The following is a 24,534-nucleotide window of genomic DNA, read 5'->3' on the forward strand; positions in this document are numbered from 1 at the left end:
AACGACCAAAGCTGCTTAGCGCTGTGTTAACCTCGTTAAAGAGCTGCCCCACTGAGTCACAAACTTTAGCGGGCACCCGACCCCCGACGGTTTCCTCTGATGATCTACTCTCTTGCCTGCCCTCAAGAATCTGCTGCTCCTCCTTTACCCCCAGCCATGTCAATTACGTATATTGTGTTATCCTGAAAAGACGCTACTGGTTTATATTCAGACAGTGCTTACAGGTTTTCTAAATTCTTTTGAAACTCAAAGCAAATTTAGTTTATAACCTAAGTCAATACATATTTTTGGAAGTATAGGTTGTGTATAGCAAGCTTTTCCAAAGTTTTTAATATGTATTAAAGTGATAAAAATAGTAAGATATACTATATTCCTACTCTTTTTGTGTTGAAATGTTTAAAAACTAAAAAAGACCAGGCTTAACGTCCAAATATGAGTATGAAGTATTCATAATATTGAATAGATTTTGCTACCCTCGTGTTGCAGATTATTTTAAAGTGCAACGACAACAAAAAAAATCGAAGAAGGACGTTCGCTTGACCTCACAGTTAATTGCGTTTGCGCAGACCAATTAGTGGTTATAGCTCTCTAATGTATGCTATAGTTTTATTTTTTTTCAGTCCTTCTTTTCTTCTAATTTATTGACCCACACACAAAAAAACTGAGAAAGTCGTGGGTGTGAGGAGGGGGGAATGGCACAATGTGAGGAAACACATATGAGAACATCAATGCATTTTTAATTGAATTGGTTGGCCCTGAGCAAGCTAACAGGATATTCGACTAAGTGTGCAGCGGCAAATGTGCAAAATTAAAAATTTATGATACTTACCACTAACACTAGGAAACAAACAAACAAACAAACCACTAAGGGGGGTAGGGGTAAGGAAAAAGAACACCGGTAACATAAAGATAACTAAGCACTCGGAAACTAGTGGAACTTTTTGTGTTGGCTTTGTGTGTGTGTGTGTGTGGGTGGGTGTGGCTATTTTTTTCCGCTCTAACAGCTAGCTCTGAATCACGTGTAAATATTTTGCGCACAACTGCAGCCGAGCGTAATGTATTTAGTTAGTTGTACGTGCTGCCCCAATGGCCGGGGCACCATCACCAATCGCAATTTGAAGTTATAATTTATTTAAGCATCCATTAAGGAGCATAAACCACTCCCCCCTTGCCCTAACTCACACACCCAACACACACACACACACACACACATTTACAAAGACTACATTGATGGCCAAGAAGTCGTAGGGAGTTGGCTGCAATGTTGCCTGGCAATTACTTTTGAGTTATTTGGCTTAATAGAAATTCAGCAAGCGTGCCGTATTTATCTTGTACCTGAGTTCCTTCCCAGGACTCACTTTGATTTTCATAAGTAAATGTTGGTCCAAAGTTGTGTGAGAGTTCCCCAACTAAAGTAGACGAGCCGAGCCTAGCTCTTACATAGAGCTAACGAACTTCTTTCCCTTCTGAGAGCGAATGGCACAGCGAATTTTCAGTGTTTGCTGCGGGTAAACATAGAATAGAAGCTCAGTCAGCCGCGCTGCTACTTCTTTTGCTGAAAATCGATTATGAATTATTTGAGTTGTGAGAAATGACTTATGAGACACACTGGGCCGCCGCAAGACACACAGGACACAGCACGCAGGATACGAAACTCATACACAACGCACAATGGGCTACCATCCTTCAGATGTGCTGTGGCAAGTCCTGTCCCCTGTCTTTGTCATGTTATCATTGTTACATGTGACCAAGGCAAAGAAAACGCGGGCGGGTGAATTTCTGTGATAAATGTTAAATGCTCAATGAAGAAGAATGAGAACTCTTGCTTTGTGTTCGGCCCCAACATCCTTTGACCGGTGGCCACTCCTACAGGTCTTTCGGGCTGTAGTCGCTGGTCCTTCATTGGCCTTTTGACATCAATAAATTAAACGGGCAGCAAAAACTTTTATATATTGAAAATTAATTTTCAACTTTTCGTTTGCGGGGCACATTTTCCTTATTCGTGATTTATGTTTAATTTCAATTTTATATTCTTTCGATTTTAATAATTTATGTGTCATTTTTATTTATTTTTGTTTCTTGTTAATATCTCTCTGTATGACTAATAATAATGTTTTGTTATTTTCCATTCTGCTCTGTTTTCGTTTTAGGTAAGTTTGCACTACGACGAAAAGGAAAACGTAAGTTATATATATGCACATTAACCGCTGCATTCATTAATTAATTTATTAATTAATTTATTTATTTATTTATCATTACCTCGAGTTGGTCAAGTTGGTTCGAGCTACCACTATATAACTTCCTGCTCATTTCCGCCTGACCTTTTAAATAATTAATAATGCGCTAGGTAATCGATTTTCATATAAATTGAGATTTATACCATTTCGCTTTTGTGGTCCCCAGGGAGAAAACAACAAACAAAAAATGAGAAAAAAGTTACTATCTTTCAAATAAATACAAGAGCTGGACTTTATAATACCCTATATCAGTCACTTATCTAAGATTAAACTCAAATTAATCAAAAGACTCTTTCATTTGCCTTTCTGCTGTAGTTCCAAAAGGATCTAACTATTTGAAAAAGTATCAAATTAATTGATCAACAACAACATCCTTTTCGACATATGTACACAAATACCCTTCATTCTCTGACTATAGAGGGTGTATGAACTGGAGAAGACTGCCACATTAACAGCAACAAAAACTGTTAATTTATTTTCCCCAGTTGCGCATTTTGATAGTGCAATTATCACGCCCTGGTTCAGTAGGAGACGTTACTACAGTAGAACCAAACATATATGTACATGCATACACATACATATGCTATCATGATAAAATCTTATAAATTAGTTAAAGCCGCCACAAACCAAGCTACTTAGACAGTTGATTAATCGCCAAACGCATTATGTTTCCCTAATTCGTGTTAAGCTGCCTTTTCTTCACATGGTGAGTTTGTTGTTGGTGTTGTTGTTGTTGTTCTGTTCTTGTTGCTGTTGTGTGTAACCGAAACCAATTAAGTCGTTGCTCAAAGTGTCATCAATGGGCCCAGAATTGGAAATTAATTGCCACCTAATGTCAGCCCCGCCTACATAAATATCGTTTATCGTCGTCTGTTGACCAAAAGGTATACTTTTGTATCCATTGAATTTGTCCTGCTTCTCGTTTCAAGTATCAAATCACTTGACAATTATTGCCCAAGTATCTAAGCTAATTGACTCAACTTGCCTTACCATTTTGCATCTTCAGCAAAACTTCAAAGTGATTCTCCTTATGATATTAATAAGCTGTGTCAGTGGAGGCTGCTCCACTCCCCACTTCTTACTTCATAGCATTTATTTCTATTTTTTGGTTTGTGGCCTTGCAATAATTCTCTTCTTTGACTCATAAAGTTCTCATGAACTGTAGAACGAAAATAAAACAAATTTATGACAATTTGCGAGGGTAGATAATATAATTTAGAAGTACATCAAGAGAACAGTTAATGAAATGACTAAATAAATGGCATGAGCTTTGCCTAGAACATAAATAAAAGGAAGAGTCAATGAAAAAACTAAAAAAGAAATGAAGAAATAACAACATCTAATATTTAACTGACTCAAAGAATTCCTAGTACCAATTAGCACAGTTCTTATCGATCGCCCCTCGTTAGCTCTCAGGCATTCTACTACTGTCTTCATTCTTCACGCTGTGTCACATCATTGATATGCCACTTTTGTTGCCCTGTCCGGGTAATTGCAATTGCACCGCCCTTACCTTACTGTGGTGCGCTTTTCCGTCACTTTTCCTTCTTTTTTCATTTTACTTTTTTTCTTTTACTCAATTATGAAAAGAAATTATTAAGTGCGAGCTGCGCTAAATTAGCGCGCAATTGAGTGTAGCCCAGAGAGGGCGGTGTGGATGAGGTGAGGAAGAGATGTTTTTCTTTTTTGGGCAATGAGAATGGCAACAACTTTTTGTGTGCAGCTTGTGCAATGTCTTTTTTGCGGCTAGCCAGTCTGACTGCCTGTGGCCTGATGTTTCATATTTTCGTCTCATATTTTAGCCACATTTCTAGGCAGAAGAGTCATTGTGTGTCCTCCTCTCTCTAGAGAGCAGTGAAGTGTAGTCATCACACACAGACAAGGCGTGCCGTGGCGTATCGTGTTGTGGCAAGAAATGCGCCAGGAGGGGAGTGGTGGGTTAAGCAAATTGTAGCATCATGATACGTATATATAAATGGCGCATATTTTGTGCATTTCATTTGCGTGATTTGCCAGCCAAAATTTGTAGTATTTTTCTCCTTACCCAGCCAGCTATGGGCAACAGGGATGGAAAGAATGATGGGTGCGATGAGCATGGTGATAACGTCTGTCTTGGGGACTATGGCCAAGAGTGGTGGCCAGCAGGAAAGGCTAAATAGAGCCGTGAGCAGGGCAAGATAGGACAGAAGGCAACAACAACAACAGGTTGCAGATGCAGACGAGAAGAGGTGTAGCTACTTTGGCGATTGAACGTGTTGTGCTTGCGCCTGCCTTGTCGGCGGGTTTCTCTTGATTTCTGGTTTTTTGTTTTTCTTGTGTTTTTGGAGTCATGCCAACTGCTTGTAGGATGCAATGTGACTGTTTCGGGCTCTTCCCAACAGCGACAACTACGTCACTTCAATCAAAACTCGACATCATGGTTTCTCTTTTTTGTGTTTGTTATTTTTTTTTTTTTTTGGGACTATCAGAGCGCGAGGAGCGTTGCTAAAATGTTTAATTGACCGCAAATAGAAGCAATAAATTATATCAACTGGTGTCGTGTACGATGATGACAGATCTTAATAAGAAAATTGCTTTAACAGGGAAAGGCTGGTGGAGGGGGAAGACTTTGTGATTTGTTGAAGCCATCGTCTTTGTAGTCTTCGTCGTCGTCTTCAACGTGATCATCATTCTCTTCATTATCGACTTTGCAACTTTATTACTTCTGTGTTTGTACATTGTGCAAGACTCGAATTCGTTATTTCGAATTTTACGATTTTGTGCCTAAGATAAACAGATGACGGCCGACTTTTGCAAAAGAGGAGAGACCTGGGCAAATAAACAAAAGTGCAAAAAAGAAGAGCACATCGACCCACTCACAATAAGACGGCAAAAAACAGAGAGGCCAAAAAAAAAAGGGGCAGATGTTGGGGGGGCACCTCTTGATCAGAAAGCAGATCACACTACTCAACTCATTCGTTCGTCGTCGTCTCTGGCCTCGTCAGCTAAATATTTATGCATGAGAATGGAAATCTCTAAAGTCAGCAAACAAAATCAGCATTTTGGATGATCATTAGATATTTCTTAGAACTTTTGTGCCAGGAAGGCTTTGCTCTTGCTTCATCCTCCATTTGGTTGTCTGTTTCTCCACGATATATTCACCAAAAACAATTTCTATTGACAGATGCTAGAGATTCGGATCTGCTTTGACAAAAAAGAGCAGTTCAATAGGCAAACAGTAGGCATGCCAATGGAAAAAAATTACCAAAACAAATCATATAGAAAGACGCGACGCGACGTACAAAATCTACACAAATTTTGCCATATGCGAGTGTTGGTGGTGTTGGCTGGCGGATTCAGTGAAAAAAGGGAAGTCAGCAATTAATTTTAAACAGAGCCCCAACAGCGTAGAGATAGAGAGAAAAGAGATACACTGTAAAAAAAGCAAAGCAAAAGCTAAAAGAAGTCTCTCTATTTTGCCATCGCATGTGAAATGTGAACTTCAAAATGATTCGAGTCGTGCATGTGCTGCTGCTGCTCGAGTTCTAACCCAGATAGGCAGTCTAAATACCAGATCGTTATCCATCATCCACTGGCACACTAATCCACACCACGCCATGCCACACCGTATACCATCACACACGCAATAGCAGAGTGGGTAAATGTTGGGGATAGGGAGCGCTCTAAGTGGCTTCAATTGCTGTCGAACAAAGTGATCGCTTTATGACATTTTTAATTAAGTGGCTATAGATGAGATAAATCTATTTACCTATCACTATCAGACGCTACACCCGAGGCGAGCATTTTGTTCGCTATCTTGCCAAGTGATCGTTGCATATTTGCACTTTTGCTCCAGTTCTTATGTATTCTGCACTGCAGTATCAAATTATGACAATTTGTAAGAGTTAATTAAGCTGCTTGTTGTCAAATGCAGATGCGAGCTGACATTTTGACACGTTTAAAGCGTTTCTCGGTGTTTCATAGAGTTTTTCCACACATAACTTTACTTTCACAGTATATCCTTACCACCATTGGGAAAGTTGTTTTTCCGTTGCGCGGATATCTCTCTTTCTCTGTGTGTGTGTGTGTGAGAGAGTTTTTTCACATTGTTTGGCATTTTATGAGCGTGAAATTAAATTAATTAAAACTACACGACATCATCGTAGTCGCATCGCTATAGTGTTGTCAGGAACAAAGCAAAAAGGACATTCACTATGAGGCTATATTGTTTGGGAGACACTCGGATATGTGTGTGAGGTGGGGGCGTGCCAAAACTCTCGGGCATAGCGTAAAATTTGTGCACAACACATATTCTGTGAGTAGGTGGGTAGAGGTGCCTGCCAACTTGTGCTGCCTGTCGACTCTGATTTTCCGCTTCTATGTATAGTGCGTGCCTTTACCCCTGTCCGCCATTATGACCCTGCCTGCCTGGCTGCCTGTCTGCCGTCTTGCCTGTCCGATGAAAGCGAGATCTGGCTACCAACAGCAAGCAGCAGTTGCCATTTACCGTTGCATTGTCTGCCCAGTTAGTTGCCAGCCTGGTTGGCTGCCCAGGTTAATGGCAATATGTGACATAGTCTTGTTGTTTTTGTTGTTATTATTGTTGGGCACCACATAATGCTTAGATTGTGTGTGCATGTGCATGGCGTGGCACATGACATGGCGCAGCATAGCATTGCATAGCATGGCCATGGCATTCAGTGAGCTTGGTTTTTGGTTGTGGGTGTCTTCGCATGGCGGCGAGTAAACTAAAGATAAGGTCAATAATGAAAGGGCCATACAAATTGTAAGGGTGGAGCTGCTCTCTGGCAGATCCAAACAAACTGCCATTTTGCAAAAGAAAGTTTAACTTTTTGTAGCAAAGTGATGTTAGCACTAAATTTAATCATCTATGTACATACATATGTAAATAGAGAAAGTTTGGTAACATGCGTAACTCCCAACTATAGGAGTAGTTACGGTTGATGAAGGATGAAAGTATATCTATTAACCAATTCTGTTAGCCACTATTAATAGGCAGAAGCAGCATTCATCATTAGGCCCCGTGGCACGAGGCGGGCCAATATGTATTTTCTCAACTAACATGATAAATTTAGCAAAATTGTGTTTCATATGAAATGAAACAATGAAACTATTAAGCCTTAATACTTGTTTTTTAGCTAATATTTTCAAATGGAATATTATACAACTTTTTATTTTAAACGTTTTCATTCAAATGAAGTTTCAGTGGTTGTTCTGCTTTTTACTGATGTGCTGAGATTTTCCCATGGCTGTTGAAAGTCTTAAACCGAGTGAAATTTACCTTAATACCAAAAGCTAAATTTGAACATAAATTCCTCATATTACGACTACTGCAGAGGTTTCTGCAAAATGTTGAAAAGAGATTTTCTGCAAATGAACTAGTTAGATTAGATTTCAAGTCAGACATGTGGCATGTGGCCTTTTGGTTGCTTCGTTGGTAGGTACTGAGTATGGTTGTAGGTTCTGGGCCGGATTGTGCTTGCTTACTTGCTTGTTACTAGTTAGCGCACTTAAATGTGCTTTTAAACCCAATTTAGTGCACATTCAATGTTTAATCCAACTAATTGGTTAGCTTTGATAGTGCTGCATGGCCCTGTGAATTGACTTTAACTAGAAATCCTACCATGCCTGTGTATGTAAGGGTTTTAGTCCTGTTGAGCTTATCGGGGTGCACATGTCAAAAGTGCAGGAACTAAAACATTGACCATTCAACACATCAACAGCGGCTTAACTTGTTGCACAAACTCTGCCCCAAAGGATGGAGGGGTATCGACCAATCTGGAATGCATTTCGGATTGACCATTTGACTTGAGGTTAGTTTAAGTTACTTACAGAGAACTTTGGATGTGGAAATAACTTTAAGGCAAATAAATTATGTAAAATTTGAAAATGCTGCTAGTTAAACACGTTCTCTGTCAATTTAATTTGTAATTAGTCACGGCGTCCACTCAAGGGAGCTGTAACATAACAAGAACAAGAACAAGATGCAAGAGAAGTAAAGTGGGTAAGGAGGAGGAAGAAGAGAAAGATTCTTTGTAATTAAAATTGGCAGCTGTTAAGCCAACGTTGTTAGGGGCCAGGGCGACTTGCACGTGATTTCATTGCTAATTATTTTGTGTGTATGTGTGTGTTTGTGTGGTCTGTTGCCTAGTGGTGGGTCCAACCACGAATCCTCCAGCCACACCAAAAAGTGTCATCATCATAGTCCAAGCTACGTGTTAAATGACGCCTTTCAAAATCACTTACAACTTGGTGGTATTGTGTCCCTCTTTGGAGGTTCTTTTCCTTAATAGCTTCATGCTAATCAGACATTAAACATTTGACATCAAATTTGCAACAGGCAGCCAAGCAGACAGACAGACACACAGACAAATAGAGACCCAGGTGTCTAGAGTTTAAAAATAAACATTGAAGATTGCCTTTAACTACTTTGTCTATATGCATACATGTGTATCCATTTATGTATGTATATTTAGACATTCACATGTGTATGGATTGTTTGTGTTCGTTCTGGGCATGAGTCAAAGTAACGAACCGCAAAACAAATGAACGACGCGACGCTTTGATTAATTGCTAAAACTCCCAACAGCAAGGTCGGCCATCAAGTGTTTAGTTTCCTTGGGCTACGAAACTTCGTTTTGTTGAAAGAAACTAAAAAAAATTAACTAGAAAATACAATAATTATGTATAAAAAAACGAATGAACAAGCTCGCTCACCCCAAAAAAAAGGTTTCGAAATCATAAGGCAACAAGTTTCGTTTCGTTTCCTTTTGGTTCACATGTGTCACAAGAAAACTTCAACATAAACACCATTTAATGGCCTTATGTGTATATGTATATGTATATTATATAATTTCATTCACTGTGGCTTTAGTTCATGTCGTGCCGGCCGGCAACTGGTGTAAAGTTGTTTGGACAAGTTTTTCCCCTGCTCTCTTAACTTGTTTGGTGGGCTATGAGCTCATCACACTCTGTAAGAGTGCGCGTCGATCAGCTGTTGTTCATAGTACGTGACCGCCTACAGTATGTGCGATATGTATTCGTCTACTTTTTGGGCAATAAGACATTTTGCAGTCATTAATTTTGACGATGCTAAATGAGAATTTATGTGTCTGTAGCAAGCGGCCCCGAGCTCCCTAAAATCCTCAAAAAAAACAATAAAACCAAGACCCCCAAAAAAAACCGACTTTTTCTGAACCAGGGCCAGGCCCAAAACTGAGACCCAAAGTAAACATTTTTCAACTCTCTGACAAGCCAGAGACAGACTGAGTCGCCAGAAACTCGTTCATACAAATGTCATTAACACTCGTCATGACCAAAAAAATAAGAATAAGAATAACCGAAAACAAACACTTCAAAATGAACCAAACTTTACGATGGAGCTGAGTCAAAGTCGTTTTTTGTGAGTGCGTGGTTTGCTTTAGGCTTCACTTCGTTTAACAAATTTATTAATAAATTGCTTGAAAGCTGTCTTACTTAAAAGGCAACACAGCGTATTGTACATATATACATATGTACACACAAATATACATTGAAAAATTATTTCTTTATTCGGTTTTATCTCCACATATCATATAAAAAATTCCCCATTGACTATTTAAAAGTGACTGAAGCTCTGAAATCGATAGAAGATTTGTAATTGCTTTAATGTGGTTCTAGAAAATACTTAAAATACTTTGAAAAGATGTTCGTTATTGTGTGCAATATTGTTATTAACAAATAGTTAAGCTAATATATGGACTACCATATACTATTACATACTATAGAAAACGATAAACTTATAGACGAATATAAAAATAAATGCCGAATCGAATCGTCAAATGATTCTACACAAGTTTATAGCTTCATGCTTAAGATTTTTAATTTAAATAGTTATTCCCAAGAATTAATGGGTATCCCACGGTTCATGATCAAGTCTGTGCTACACTTTTAGCCTTCAGATGTATGTAATTATGAATTACTAGCACAATTCACTGCATGATCTGTGATCAAATAAGGATATGTTTACATATATGCGTGTTGTTCTTTAGCATTAGATTGATAGATATGGCAAAGTTGATATGTTGTGGTTGCTGCTCTCCTCAGGCATTGAATTTCACACCATAATAAAAGGAGACCATTTATTGCTGGGCCACATTGGCCATGAAATGGTGACCAACAAACAAACGTTTATAACCATAATCATGATGATGACGATGACAGCAACGAGAAGCCTTTGGAGCTTGCTGTTGAATTCTTGCCTCGTTTTTCTGTTTTTTGTGCTTTTAGTGTAGACGGATGCCTCTCTTTGTTTTCGTTGTGTGCCTTTGTCTTGAAATGGTTTTCTTTTTTTAAGGCCTCACAGTGACTTGACAGCTCAATTGCTGGGCTGTGGCTGGCTGCGCAGTCGCATTCTCCAGTTCAAGGCCAGCTAGGTTTTTGTTGTTATTTTTATATGGTTTTTTCCCCCTCTTCTTATTGCTGTTGTTTATTGTCATTCATTTCTTACTCTTTAGTATGTATCGGAGGTAAGCAGCAATGGGCAGCAGCAGCACCACAGTGGAAGGCAAGCAAACTAATTTTGTTAAAATGTTTTGTTTTTTGAACTAATTTTTCAATACTGGCCAAAGCAAACACACGAACTCTTTTAGACCAGGCCCAGGAAAAAGGCAGGCAGGCAGAAAGAGGCAGTGAGGCAAATGCTGTATGTGAACGTGTAGCCATTTGTTTAACGCTCGAAATTGGATGCCTTTGGCTACTTGTTTTTGTTTCTGTTTTCTGTATTTGGTTTTTGTTTTCTTTTTTTCCTGACCGTCTGCTACATACACTATACACCCACACACACACACACACACACACAACAATGCATTTGCACAATATTTGTTATTTCTGTAAGAAAATGCAAAAAAAAAAGTAGAAATAGAGTATATATTAAACTTTATGTTACTCTCTGCTTAAGTTAAATCCACAGAATAAAGTTAAAGCCTTTTTACTTTCTTTGGCAATGAAAGGGCATAAATTCATTTTTTTTATTTCTTATTAAATTTATCGAGTTTATCAGCTACATTAACTCGTCTTTTATATACCCTTTGTATGCAATATGACTAATGGGTATCAAAAGCAAATCTTTCACAGACATGGTGAAATTCGCGCGAATATATCCAAGTGCCGACTGTGTGTCCGCCTGGTGGTAGTTATCATCAGGTGTTTTCATTTCATTTGTGAAAAATGTTTGCTCTAACCAAGATGATGAAAATGAATGAAGGAATAAATGAATGGGCAGGGCGAGTGGAGGGCGGTGGAGTTGCAGACAGAAAGAGATTGAGAGATATAAATGATTGAAGTTGTAGTTTAGAAGTTTGAGTTATTCACAATTGTAAAGAGAGAAGAAATATTTGTTTGTGCCTCTTTGATTTTGCCATTTCTGTATGCTACACTGGAAAGTTAATTAACAAAACCAACTTCAACCAGCAACGCATCAGCTGCAGTTGCAGCAGACGTAACAGAAAGTTCATCTTTTTGTCACCTGATTGCATTGTCATCTAAACCATTGTGCGTTGACATTTTTAATTACATACAAACAGACACGGGGAGAGGTGTCTTGGCTTGTCTTACTACATGCCGACTGGCCTCCTCTAACCAGGCTGCCAGTCAGTCAGTTTGTCTCCCAGCCCTTTGCTAGTCTGGTGGCGAATGCTAAATGATGAATGATAGCTTTCTCTATGCAACGTAGAATGTGCAGTATGTGGCATGCATCATGCATATGCAGTCTCTCACTGCCTCTGTCTCTTTGAAATGCCATCGCCCTCCGTATGTTGGCGCAAGGCTGATGGTGCAAGAGGAGAGGCTTAACCAAAGCCAGGCAAAAGTAGCATTACAAGGTTTTGGGTTGCCTAGCGAGGAAGTAAAAAAAAAAAAGTGATAGTAGTAGAGTAGAGTGCAAAAAGGCAAAATCCTGCGACTGTTGGGCTATGCCTCACGCTACTACTGTGATGTGAACAAACAAAGGACAAGCCAGCCGACGACTCTGTGAGACGAGATGATTCGAGCCGTGTTGAGTTGTGGCTGAGGCAGTGGAGCACAGCAATGGCGGCGGCCTTTTCTTTTTGTCTTGTTGCAGCTTTCAACACACTAATGCAATTTGATGCCACACAAAACCGCAACAAAACCACTCTCTCTTCATACACACACAAGCCCACAGCCACATCCACATGTGCAAATTTGGTTTGCGAGCCAACAAAACCCACCCACCAACAGCAGCAGCAGCGATAGAAAGGGAGCAGGTGTCATGGGCGTTTGGTAAATCCTTAACAGAAATGGATTTTCAACACATTTCATGCAGTGCGTTGCATAGTTTTAGGCGTTACCCCATACTTTGCATGCAAACACACATATACTACAGCCACAGTAGAGTAAGCCAGGCACTTGCGCCAAGAAAGCGGCGGCGGCTTCGGCAACGTCATCAAAAATGCATGACGCACAAAACCATGCTATTATTTTGTTCCGCCGCCTTTCCTTTCTTCTATCCATAAAACAGTCTATGCATTTCATTGCCAACCATTGCCTGTTGGTGCTTCGCCTGGCGTCTGGTCTTTGCCTTATCATTATCATGTTGCTTCCGTTCAATAGCCAACATCAACGACATTTCTCTCCTTCATCTAGCGCGTTCTGAACTAAATTTATGCAAATGCCGCATTTTGCTTTTCAATTTCGTTTGCCTTACAATTCTCTTTCATTCTTTACATTTTTTTCCGCTCTTCTGCTCTTCCTTGTCCTGCGTCCTGCAGTGCTAGTGATGACGACGACGAGGACGGTGTGGCAACAAGTTCTAGAATTTTGCAGTTCTAGAGCAACTTCTTGGCGTGTTTTCCTTGCGCATTAAGCCAAACAGTGTTGTGAGAAATATGGGTGCCATTCTTTGCATAAAGTGCTGCCGCTGTCGCCGACTTTATCTCTACCTCCTCTACTTCCACCTCCGATGGTCGCCTCTTTCTATTTACTTTCACTTGTCATGCAAAATCTGCACAATTCCACTTGCAGCATAGCTTGGTTACATTTCGTTTTCCTTTACCGTTCTTTTCTTTTCTTTTCTTTTCATTTCTTGTTATTGTTGCCAATGCTGCTGGTAAGTGTCACAAATCTAAACGATTTGAGCTTTTTAATGCGATTTGCTCTGGGTCTTTGATTGATGCAGTCCTTTTCCTTTTTCTTCCTCTGCTGCATCTTTATGCAGAGATGGGTGGTGTGCTTATGGAGGTTGTGTTTGAAATCACCGAGATTGTGGCAAATACATATGTATGTATAAATATGAGTTTTGCACATTTCTCATGTGAATTGAATTGCAAATGAAAATATTCCTATTTATTTTCTTTCGATTTTTTTAAGCATTGGCTCTTTGACCATAAAATGCCGTATGTTGATATGTGAAAACTTAAAACTGATTTAATATTTAAGTGTAAATATAAGATTAAAGTAGGTACACAATGCATTAAAAATATCTATCTATCTATCCGTGATTGAATTTACACAATCGCCACTCTGGGTTCAATGCTCTGGGCCTTTGTGTGTGACTCATTGCAGGTGGAGAGTTTAGCATAGCCACCTGTTCATTAACTTGCACCTCATTCTCAGTTGCTTGCGTGTGTGTGTGTGGCTGTGTCTGTGTGTTTATGTGCCAATGACTTGAGGGCGTGTCGTCGCCTCTAACCAATATGTACAGGTTTTGAATGTTAGTGCAAAAATATTCGCTTGATTTGCTAAGCGATTGGCACAGCTGCTGCTTCTGAATGAGGGGGCAGCCTGCAGCTGTATGCCGCGCATGCTCATTGAGGTGGAAAACATCGACAACCGAGAGGCACAAAATGCCATGAACTTGGTACAATGACAACATATCGTGACAGGCTTGCAACCTATTGCCTTCGAAATGCGGCAGAGGCTATGGGTGGTATGGGTGGATATATAGAGGTTTTAATTCAAGAGCATGAATGATGCATGCCTGCTGAACTTAACTGCACATTAATCATAGTTTTGTAAGATGTTGCCTAGGCCTAATTGCGCTTGTTGCACAAACTATCTATCTATCTGTCTATCGTTCGCTCAGTTATGTGCCATATTACATTTATTATCCTGCCTGCTGCATCGTAAAGCTCGACAAATTAACGCTTGGGTGGGTGGTACCCAGGTCATGCATCAATGTCGCTTGTCAGACCGAAGTTCGGACGATGGCGGACATTCATTACAAATGCACTTGCTCTGTATGTTCTCTCCAAGCATATGGCTGGCACATGTGAGAGTCACTTTCCTGTCTCCCTTCCATTTCGGTCGCGTGTCACGCCTAGCAGGAGCAGTGCAACAGCCAGCATATCAAATGTAAAAGAAACGGAAAACAAGAGCAGCAGCAGCAACATTGTTGGTCGGTTGGCTGCAAAAGTCAAGCAACATCAATTTCCGTTTGTTGTCGTCATTAAAATGCAAGCGCGCAACCACGGCTGGCTGCACTTTGCTGCCACTACTTTTTGATAATGATAATGATGACGACGACGACAACTACGACGACTTTGAATGGGCAAATGGAACATCAGTCCCATTATGCGGAATTCTATTAATTAGTTTACCAAGCAGCGCGTGTAAGTGACACTTTTGTAGCACTTAAAGCAATTTGCTGTGAAATGCGTAAACAAACTGACAGGCAGCACTGACAGCAGCCGCCAGTCAGTCAGTATCTGTCAGCAAGTAAGTATACATATTTACTTACTACAAGTATATAGAAATATCCAAATATTGTTCTAAATTATTCGATTCCTAATTCTTATTTGACTAAGAGGTGGTAATCGATGCCGTTGACAAGTCATTTTGTGTTGCTGTCATTACTGAGGACCACCTTGGTCTAATACGTGTGGTATACCCTGTATTTATTAAGTAAATGTGTATGATAAACTTCTTGAAAAGACAAAGAAATCAGGGAATCTGTCGAATCTCTAACACTTCTGACACTTGAGTTCTACTTTAATTTAGAAAAGGAAAATAAGATTCATATACTTATTGTTTAACACGTTGCAGGGTATGGAACAATCGGTTTAGTCTGTTTAAGTTTTGTAAATGTAATGCGATAGGAAATCTGTTTTCAAAATTCAATATGAAAATTTGTCTTCTTGTGTGTTGGTAGGGGGAAAAGTTGGAAGAGAACACACAAAACTATAAACAAGGCCGGAAATTGAGATGTGTGCATAATATATGTATGTATATATTTGTGGCAAGTGCATATGACTTGCAACTATTTATATTTGGCCTATGTATCGGCGCTAAGTTATTGTATGACTAGTTTTGTTTTGTTTGCCTCCATGTTGCCAGGGCCATGCAAAAGTTTTTTGACAAACATTTGCCACTTTGTCATGGCAATTTTAATTTTCAACCAATTTCTCTTCCCGGTTGCTACTGCCGCTGCGGCTGCTGCTGCTTGTGATTTTGTACTTTGTGCTGGGTAGTATTTTTTTTTGTCGCCGCTCGTATTTTAACAAAGTTGAAAAGTTTTTATTGGTTTGAACGAGGGCGCAAAGAGGGAAGAAAAGAGGGAAAAAAAAACGAAAAGGGCACGTAGGGCCAAAATGGGGAGCTATACATAGAAGAAGGTTATGATTTATTTGGCGCAACGAAATGAAGCCATCAAAAGCGCGTTGGGATCGTTACGCAAAAACGGAAATGACAATGCTGATGGACGTGGCACCAAATGCAGTTGTGATTTCCCCCACAACGTATGTGTGTGTGTGTGTGTGGGAGGAAGAGGATGAAATGGGTGTGGAACTGCACAGGATGCCCGTTAAAACGCGTGAAATTGAAAAGGCGAAAAATTGCATTGCCAAAAGCAGCATAAATGCATTGCAGACTGTAAAACACTTTATGTGCGAGGCCATCCGCGCTACCATTCAACTATACTGATGGCTTCGATGGGGTCTCTGATATGACCTGACCCCTGTCAGATCACTTGCTTTTCGTTTGTTTGACCTGAGCAATAAGAAGTGTGAAATATGAGAGACATATTGCTGCTTATCATACAGATTTCTATTCTTTCGCTTAAAATGTTGCAATATTATTTGCCGTTAAGCTCTTTAAACCTATATTTATATTTCATTTTATAATTTTGCTTTCTCCCGGCCTTAATTTACTACTATTTACACTATTAATTAATGCATTTTTATATTTTTTATTTCCTAAAAATCCTAACTAAGTGCCGCCTAAACACACAATCTACTAACCTGTCTCTATCTTTCTCTGTGTTCTGTTTGATTTGCATTCACAGGTAGCGACCATGATGTCCTGCCCTCTTCCTATGACATTACCGTTACCGATATCTTCAATAAATCATAAATCAGAATTCACACCGGTTCACATTGGAGTTAAGGTAAGGAAACAAAGCTGTAAATCTAAAGAGGCAAACTTTTCAAACGCCGCTCCTCTGTGCTGTATAGCTATTACTTAAGCGGTATTTAAGGGGCAACATTTGTGTTCTATTATTAAATAGTAAATTAAGCGCATAAATGCGAAAATCATGCAAATCGGCAAATCTGCTCAACGACAACCGTCCAACCCAATGGCAAGAGTAAGTCAACAAGTGTTGCAAGCGTCAAATGCTAAATGTAAATGTTGCCAACAAAACTGGAGCACAAAACCCCTCCCGCCCCGCACACACAAACACACATGTCACACGGGATGGCCAAGAGAGTGAGAGAGAGAGAGGAAAAGAGAAAAAGAGGCTAGAGAGGGCTGTGGTGTTTGGCCCATTGTTGACATTATTGCAAAACATATACAGAAACCCCCAACATACAAACACACGCAAACACACACACAATATAATGTGTGGCACTAAATCAAATTGTTGTTGCCAAGCTCTGGCAGAGGACGTGGTGCTCCCACGGCTGCTGCTCCTTGGTCTTCTTCTGCTTTGCTCCGCCTCATTTGACTACAACTTTAATACGAAGTGATCACATTTTAATGATACCAAAATGCACTGCACATTGTTTGCCCGCCGCTCGCTCGCTGTTGGAGAATAATGATGTCAAAAGCTTTCTACAAAATGCGTCACGTTTGATAAATGCTGCAGCATATTTTTCTTTATTTTGTTGTGTGTGATGTGTCCTTTCGTTTAAATGCCACACATAAATCTATTTTTGAATGAAGGAGCAATATTTTTCGGTGGGCTCCCGTCTTTTCGTCTCTTCCCCTCGCCCACGAGGTGTTTGTGTGTGCGAGTTGGTTGTATTTATTTTTTTATCTAAAGGAAACTGTGCTTATTGTGGGCATAATGGACGCTCGTTAGCGCTGGGGGTACTACTACTGCGATATGATTGAAAGGACACGGCAGGAGTTGCGTTTCTCCATTTTTTGAGGGTTTAAAACAAACTTTAACCACTGCAATTGAATGATGATGGTGGTGAAGAAAAAAAAGAGTGTCATGCCCCATGGGGGGAAACAAGGCAAGGCAAGGCTTAACCAATATAAATGCGCTTTTAATTTGTTCTCTTAGGTTTGCCTATGGCGAGCCTTTCTGTATGTCTGCTTATCTGGATCTCTCTGTCCATTCGTGTGCTTTTGTTTTATTCTTTTGTTTTGTCATTTTGGGTTTAATAAATGATATCCTTTAGCAAGCCAAGCACAAAACGAGTAAAAGAGATGTCCTCTGATGTCCTTTCATGGAAAATTACATTTCTGTGTAGCAGCAGCAGCAGGAAAAACCCCAAAAGCAAAACCAAAAACCCCACAAGTCACGTCAAAGTGTGGTGACAACACCAGCGAGGAGAAGAGTAGACAACTGTAGCCAAGGGGGTAAAAATGCATTTGTTGTTGTGGGCAAGAAAAAAACTTGTTGCTGCATGTCCTGCGGTAGCATTTTTGTTGATTGTGTTTTTGTTACTGACTTTTGCTCTGCTCTCGAAATGCGACAATTTATTAACACAATTTCATGCATTTTATTTAAGCAAATTATTTTTAATTGAAAATTCCAAATAATTGCAAATATTTTATGCCTATCCCTTCCCTATAAACAAATATGCATAAAAGTATGCTATGATTTTGTGACCAGCCAATAAATCTGCAGCAATCAAAACGAATTCCTTTCACCCATTTTTATCGTTTTATTTTTCGGGGACACAAAAGGTTCAAAAGAGTTAATGAGCAGCCAATAAATTGTTGTTTATATTAAAAATTGTAGCACACACACACACAACACAAAAAAAACTGATGTAACAGCAACGGCTTAATCGTTGACAGCCCTTTAATTATGAACCAAATGAACTGGCCAACAACCCAAACCACCCACACCACCAAACAAAACCAATCCTACCCAGCTCGACTCGACTGGACTCAACTTGACTCATCTTGGCCACGTGCTGATCTACCGCAGCTAATTAAGGCAAATCACAGGCCTGGCCCCAGTGATAACCGGTGATGGGTCATAGCCAGTTCATAAAAGAGTAGGCAAAAAATTAAAAAAAAACACACAAAAAAAACTCATATTATTTAATAAAACGCCAGCCAGACAACAAAAGTAGCCTCCAATTTAACGAGCTGCCAGCCGACGCGGCTGTTAAATCCAATTTCCCGCCCCGAGGTGCCAAACGGTAGAAACTTACACTTGACCGCGCGGCATAAATCACAACTGAGGCGGCACAACCCCAAAGAGAAAGAGGGTGCATGTGGGTGGACGCGGGGGTGAAGAGGCTTGGTGGTGTCTAGGGGCGGAGGCGTGAACTGCCCCAGAGTGCCATCTTCTTAGGTCATAAAAAAGAGGGGGCGTTTAAAAAAAAAAAAACAAAAATAAAGAGAAACACCGCGTAAAGGTGCGCTGAAAAGTATTATATTTAATAACAAAAAAAATAAGACAATGAAACGGTAAAACGACAGAAAACAAAAAAATGATGCAAGAAAAACACAAAAAAATTTTACATTTTATAGTCTTGAGGGAGGACAATGGTCGGTCGGTTAGCATCCGCATCTAAAATATTCAAAATAGTAGATGAAATGGCTTGGTTTTATTTTTTTTTTTTAATGGAAAAGCTGTGCAAATTGAATGAAATTATACTGGAATTAACAATTTATGTTTGCAGCGGTAATAAAATATCTGAGCAAAACTAGAGCAAAGTACTTAATTTCATTATGTACAAACACAAATCTTGTAAATGAGAAGCCAAACATTTTTTTTATGTTTGGAATTTTAAATTTTCACAATCCAACTCTACAATTCAGTTTTTTAAGCAGTTTAGGGAATGATAAATATGTAGGAAAATGTCTTAATTTTTAGTTATTCTTATTTTAGCAATCTCTCCGATATTGTGTAGCAATGATTTTGATAGGTTGACAGGCCTTTGAGTCCTGAAAAGTTCCGGTATACAGAATAGAGCCAAGAAGTTTTCTGTTTCAAAGCAGCGGGCAAACGACGCATGACTATGACATCAGCGCACTCAGGCCCTTTAAGTAGCCTTTTGGCCCTGTCATGGCACTAGCCCGTCCATTGCACTAACCTCGATTTCCAACCTGACCCGGATGGCCAGCCAGAAGTTCCGCTTTCGGCTCCTTGTTCCTTGGCTGCTGCTGTGTACTTTTGCTGTTGCTTCTGCCATGTCTTTCTGTTTCATACGCATACATTTGTTTTCCTTATGCTTCTTATTAATAATTTAAGTTACGCTTTACGTAAGACGACGACGCATTGTTCTTGTTTGACTGTCTGTATGTCTCTCCGTCTGTCTGTCCATCAGTCTTGCCTGTGTCTGTGTTTTATCCTTACAAAGGATTGCGTTTCAGTTACATTTTCGAGCGTTGTGTTAAGCGCTGCGCTCGTCCAGCATACACAAGCAACCACCATTCTTTAGTGTTTTCTTCGTTTTTTCTCTGTACTTTTTTGTTGGCTGGCTTTGTTTTTTATTTCCACTCAAATTGTTTTATTTGCAGCCCAGACCCCAGACGCCTGGCTTTATTACGGCGATTTTTCTTGAACGCATTTCGTGAACTGAACTGAGCTGAGCTAAGACTATGGCCCGAGGTCGAGGTGTGTCTTTATTCTTCTCTTTTTTTACCTCTTGCTTTACCGCTCGCTCGTTTGTACCTTTTGTAATTTTTATGATATTATTTCTCCACCCAAGCCAAACTCATCTGCTGCCACTCAACACACCCAACCAACCCCACCAATCAACCGTTTTTACTTTCCTACAAACTTTTGATATGCGTTTCGTTTCTTTCGGTTTGCTTATTTCTTTCTCATCGTCGTCGTCGTCGTCGTCTCGGCGTTATTTTCTTTATTATTGTAATTCATATAAAAATACAGTAGTTGCCTTTTGTGTTGTTTGCCTTGGTAAAAGGAGAGAGAAACCTTTCCGAGAAATTAAAAAGGAAAGCGCATAAGAAGGGAAACTGAAATCTGCCGAAATCCGTGCCGCACACATTAAGAAGCACAATACCAAGAGAGAGGATTAGAGCGCGCCCACCGCATGATGAGTTTTAGCATGTGTGTGTGTCCTTTTGTTGTTGTCCTTGCCGACCATTTGGTTTTGATTTTTGCCAGCTCCATTCTTTGTAAGGCTGTTGGTGTGGTGTGGCAAGCGTTAAAAATTATAGTTATTTAGTGTGATTGTTTGTTGTTGTTGCTGCTGCTGTTACTGTTGTTGTTTAGGTGTAATTTGTTTTCTTTCAGCATAATAAGAAACTGCTGTATCCACCGCATTTGACATGCACACACGCCATCTTTTAAAATGAAAATTGCGTTGAGCCATTAGGCCACTCTGGAAGAAGCAGCTTAGAGCGGAGGAGTGTGAGTGAAAGAGTGAGTAAGGGGCAAAAAGGCGCCTAATTATTCCCCCGTCTACATCATTAAACGAAAAATATTATAGCATGCTTTTGTGCGTGTCCAAACTATTAAGGCGCACGCAGTTATACCCAGTTAACAGTTGTGGCAGTTAGCCAAGAGTGAGAGAACAACAAGAAGGCATATTATACTCGAACGTAACACGAAAGGAGCATAAATACTTGTAAGATGTTTCTTCTTGTTGTTGTTTTTACTTTTTGTATTGTTTTTTGTTGGTTGATGATACCACCACGCCTTGTTTGTTAGTGTAAGTATAAGTCAATTCCAGAACTATCTTCCAGAACAGACACACCACGCAGAACAACTTGTTGTGGTATAGAAATCGAAAAGGGATAGACATTAATTTCAATTAAGGCGTTGCCGCCTGCCCCCCCCAATTGAAACGCCTCCATACTCAAGCGCCAGTTGTTGATAGTGCTGCCTTCGAATGTTGTTCTGTTGGTTTAGCTACTTGTCGTCTTGTCGTATGTTGCTTGAATCGTTGTCCTGCCACATCCTTACCCTGCAGCATTGAAGTCATTGCTGCTTCCGTTTTACTTGCTCCTCTTGTTGTTCTTCTGCTTTTAAACATGCGTTTTGTTTGTATAAGTGTGTATGTGAGTGGGACAAACAGGGCGCGCATTATTTATTATAGTTGTATTTGCTGCTACAACAAAAACGACGAAAAGGACAACAAGAAGAACAATGTCTTGCCGCAGTGGCAGATATTACACGAAATGATGCAACTCCCAGATGCCTCGTTAAAATTTCAAAAACCATAGCATACATTTAAGGGCACGGCCACCAAAACTAGCAAAGACCAAAGCAACAAATAGTTTTGCTCTAACTTTTCTTAATTCTGTCTAAATGAAGTTTAAGGAATGTTGAGAAATTATCATAAATTGTGTATTCTCCTTTTAGAAAAATCATTTATATTGTATTTGAAGTCTTAAAGCTTGTTAACAAACAAGCCAATTACTGAAGATTGTTGAGCGGGCTGCCTTTTCTTTCATTCAACAATGGGCAAACATCTGCGGCTTTAAGCCAGGTAAACCCCCTTCAAAGCAAACGAATTTCTCTTGGCAAACCCTTTACATACCACCACCCACCACCAGGTGTTGGTGGCAAACAGCATCTCTCCTGCACCCTCCACCTCGGGGCTCAGACCAAAAGGTGTATGCTAGTGTACAACAACCAAGTATATACACATCCTTCGAACCATTGTTGACTTTGGCTTTACAGTTCAATATTTATTTTCGCGATTTTCACGCCGGGCATCAGAAAGATTGCTTTCTTTTGCAACGATGGCTCCCAAAACGAAGTGAAAGCCGGCAACAAAGGAGTCGTTGTCGTTCTCATCGCATGTGGACATGACAAACAAACGGACACATGCATTAGTTGGGCTTAAGTGTCCCTCGCTTCCACCCCTTACTCCCTTGGTGTGTGGGTGTGTGTGTTTCTCGATGAGGCAGCATTGTCTGCAGGTGCACGCCAAAAAACTTGTTGACCAAACTGAAAGATAAACACACTCACTCACAGACACACATACACACACACACACAGACTCCGAAAGAGAAACTTTTGCTTTGTACAAAGTGTTGGGCAAGGACAAACATTGCCTTTTACCGAAATAAGCATTATAAAATTTACAAAAACTTTTCAATTGAAAGCGAAACTAAGTAAGAGAGAAGAGACGACAAGAGTAGAGAAAGTTTTTGAAATTTCAGCCAGCCAGTCAGTGAACGATGGAGAAATTATGAGCGCACCTTGAGACAATGTCGCAAAAATGTCTCTGGCTTCACTCCGGTCTCCAACTTTACATTGCCCATCCTTGAACATCTAGTCTGGCTGCTTTGCGATTTATTTGCATGTGTGCCTATAAATTTGTAATAAAAACTGCAAACGACCGAAAAGACTGACGGCGAAGCCAGCCAACCAACCAACCAGCCATCCCTGTCTCTAATACAGTCATCAGTGAAAGGGTGTGACCCAAAATAAGAAAAAGGAGAAAGCCAACCTGGGTTGGGCTTGTAAGAGATGGGGTTTTCTGGCTTTTGTTGTAACTCATTTGACATTATTATGTACACTTTTATGGCTGGCAAGGATCAACGTGCGAGTGCCAGTTTCAGTGTCAGTGCCAGTGGCTCTGTTTCAAGTGAGTGAATGAGTTCCTACCCACTTTCGCCCCTCTCCCTTTGAGCTGGTAAGCATATTGATGCTACGTCCTCTTCTCTAGGCATATCACGCATGCACATCAATAAATTTCCATGTGTCTCCTGTGGCCATGTACGGATGTGAGTCCCCATTCGCGTCATGTGTTGTGTGTGTGTATGGGTCTTTTGTTGTAAAGTCCCGCACAAAGCTATGGGTAATTATTATTTTGGTTTATGATTTGAGGCATCTTTAGAATCTTTCACCGTTTATTGCCAAGGTGTTTTTCCTCCTTTTCTGTGGCATAAAATTTTGAACTTCAGAAAGTAGGCCAAACAATGGAAATACATTTTATTGCATTTTCCTCTGTCACTTTTGGTTAACCTTTATGGCGCGTCGAATAGTTAATGCGGTTTTCATGTTGACTTTTATTTGGGTTGTTGTTTTTGTGCCGTTGATTAGGCCAGCATATGAATTTGAGTTTAGGTTTGCTTGTGCCTTTTTTGTGCCATACATAAATATCATTTGAAAAGGCACATGTCACCACAAGCCGAGGCCAAGTCAAGCCAAGCCATGGCCAACAAAGTGGATGAGTGTGTGTGAGTATGTGTGTGTAACAATAAAATGGAATAGAAAACTTTCAAATGGTTGGCCAACAGCAACAGTGCACAGTGGGAATGCAACAAAATAAGCCATTTAAAAGTTTCTTCAATAAGGTAACTAGAAAGGTCCAAAAGTTGCAGCTTCTAATGCATCTAGTTAGATGCAAATTAGTTTGAAATTGCAATCGAGAGTGAAATAAAAATGTAACTAATACTAAATTGGTTGATTTTTAGAGTCAAAGCACAGCTATTATCAATTAGGGTCATTCTAAGAATTTTCAAGCATTTATCAGTATTCATAATTTCCGAATTTTTCTTTATATAATTTGCCACTGTACATGATGCAAACATAAAAGTGGAAATCATAAAAGCAATACACATATAAATCCATATATTTATATATATATGTATGTATATATATATATATATATCGCAGACGATATTCGCGTTCGTAGCATAGAAAGGAAATACACAAATATTGACATTGGTTATGCGATTGGCGTTGCTTGGGCTTTTCTTTATCCCTTCACTCAGTGGATGGTATCAGGCTGGGAATGCGAGTATCTCTCTGTGGGTGTGTGTGTGTGTGTTTGTACGCACTTAAGGAAATGTGGCAAAGATTTTTACCTTTACGATGTCAATATAAATTTGTATTTACATTACATATAATAAAAGCCAAAGGCAACAGCGCCAGGCCATTCAATGCGATGCGATGCGGCTCACGGATGATGCAACA

At 39.8% G+C, this 24,534-nt stretch overlaps 1 protein-coding gene across 10 annotated transcripts in view; it reads left to right on the top strand.

Moving 5' to 3' along the window:
• The window catches only part of heph (polypyrimidine tract-binding protein 1 heph), a 170,847-nt gene that overhangs the window by 19,666 nt on the left and 126,647 nt on the right, over positions 1-24,534 (top strand). For 5 of the 10 annotated variants that reach the window (XM_068296830.1, XM_068296824.1, XM_068296827.1 and 2 more), the window contains 2 exons: positions 2,151-2,180; positions 16,513-16,614. In XM_068296830.1, coding sequence (XP_068152931.1) covers positions 2,151-2,180; positions 16,513-16,614 — 132 coding nt within the window. Of the gene's footprint in view, positions 1-2,150; positions 2,181-16,512; positions 16,615-24,534 lie in introns of those variants that run through there. The other 5 variants (XM_068296829.1, XM_068296833.1, XM_068296828.1 and 2 more) reach the window with 1 other exon arrangement.

The sequence above is a fragment of the Drosophila tropicalis genome, unplaced genomic scaffold (genome assembly GCF_018151085.1).
Source record: "Drosophila tropicalis isolate 14030-0801.00 unplaced genomic scaffold, ASM1815108v1 contig_859, whole genome shotgun sequence".
NCBI lineage: Eukaryota > Metazoa > Arthropoda > Insecta > Diptera > Drosophilidae > Drosophila > Drosophila tropicalis.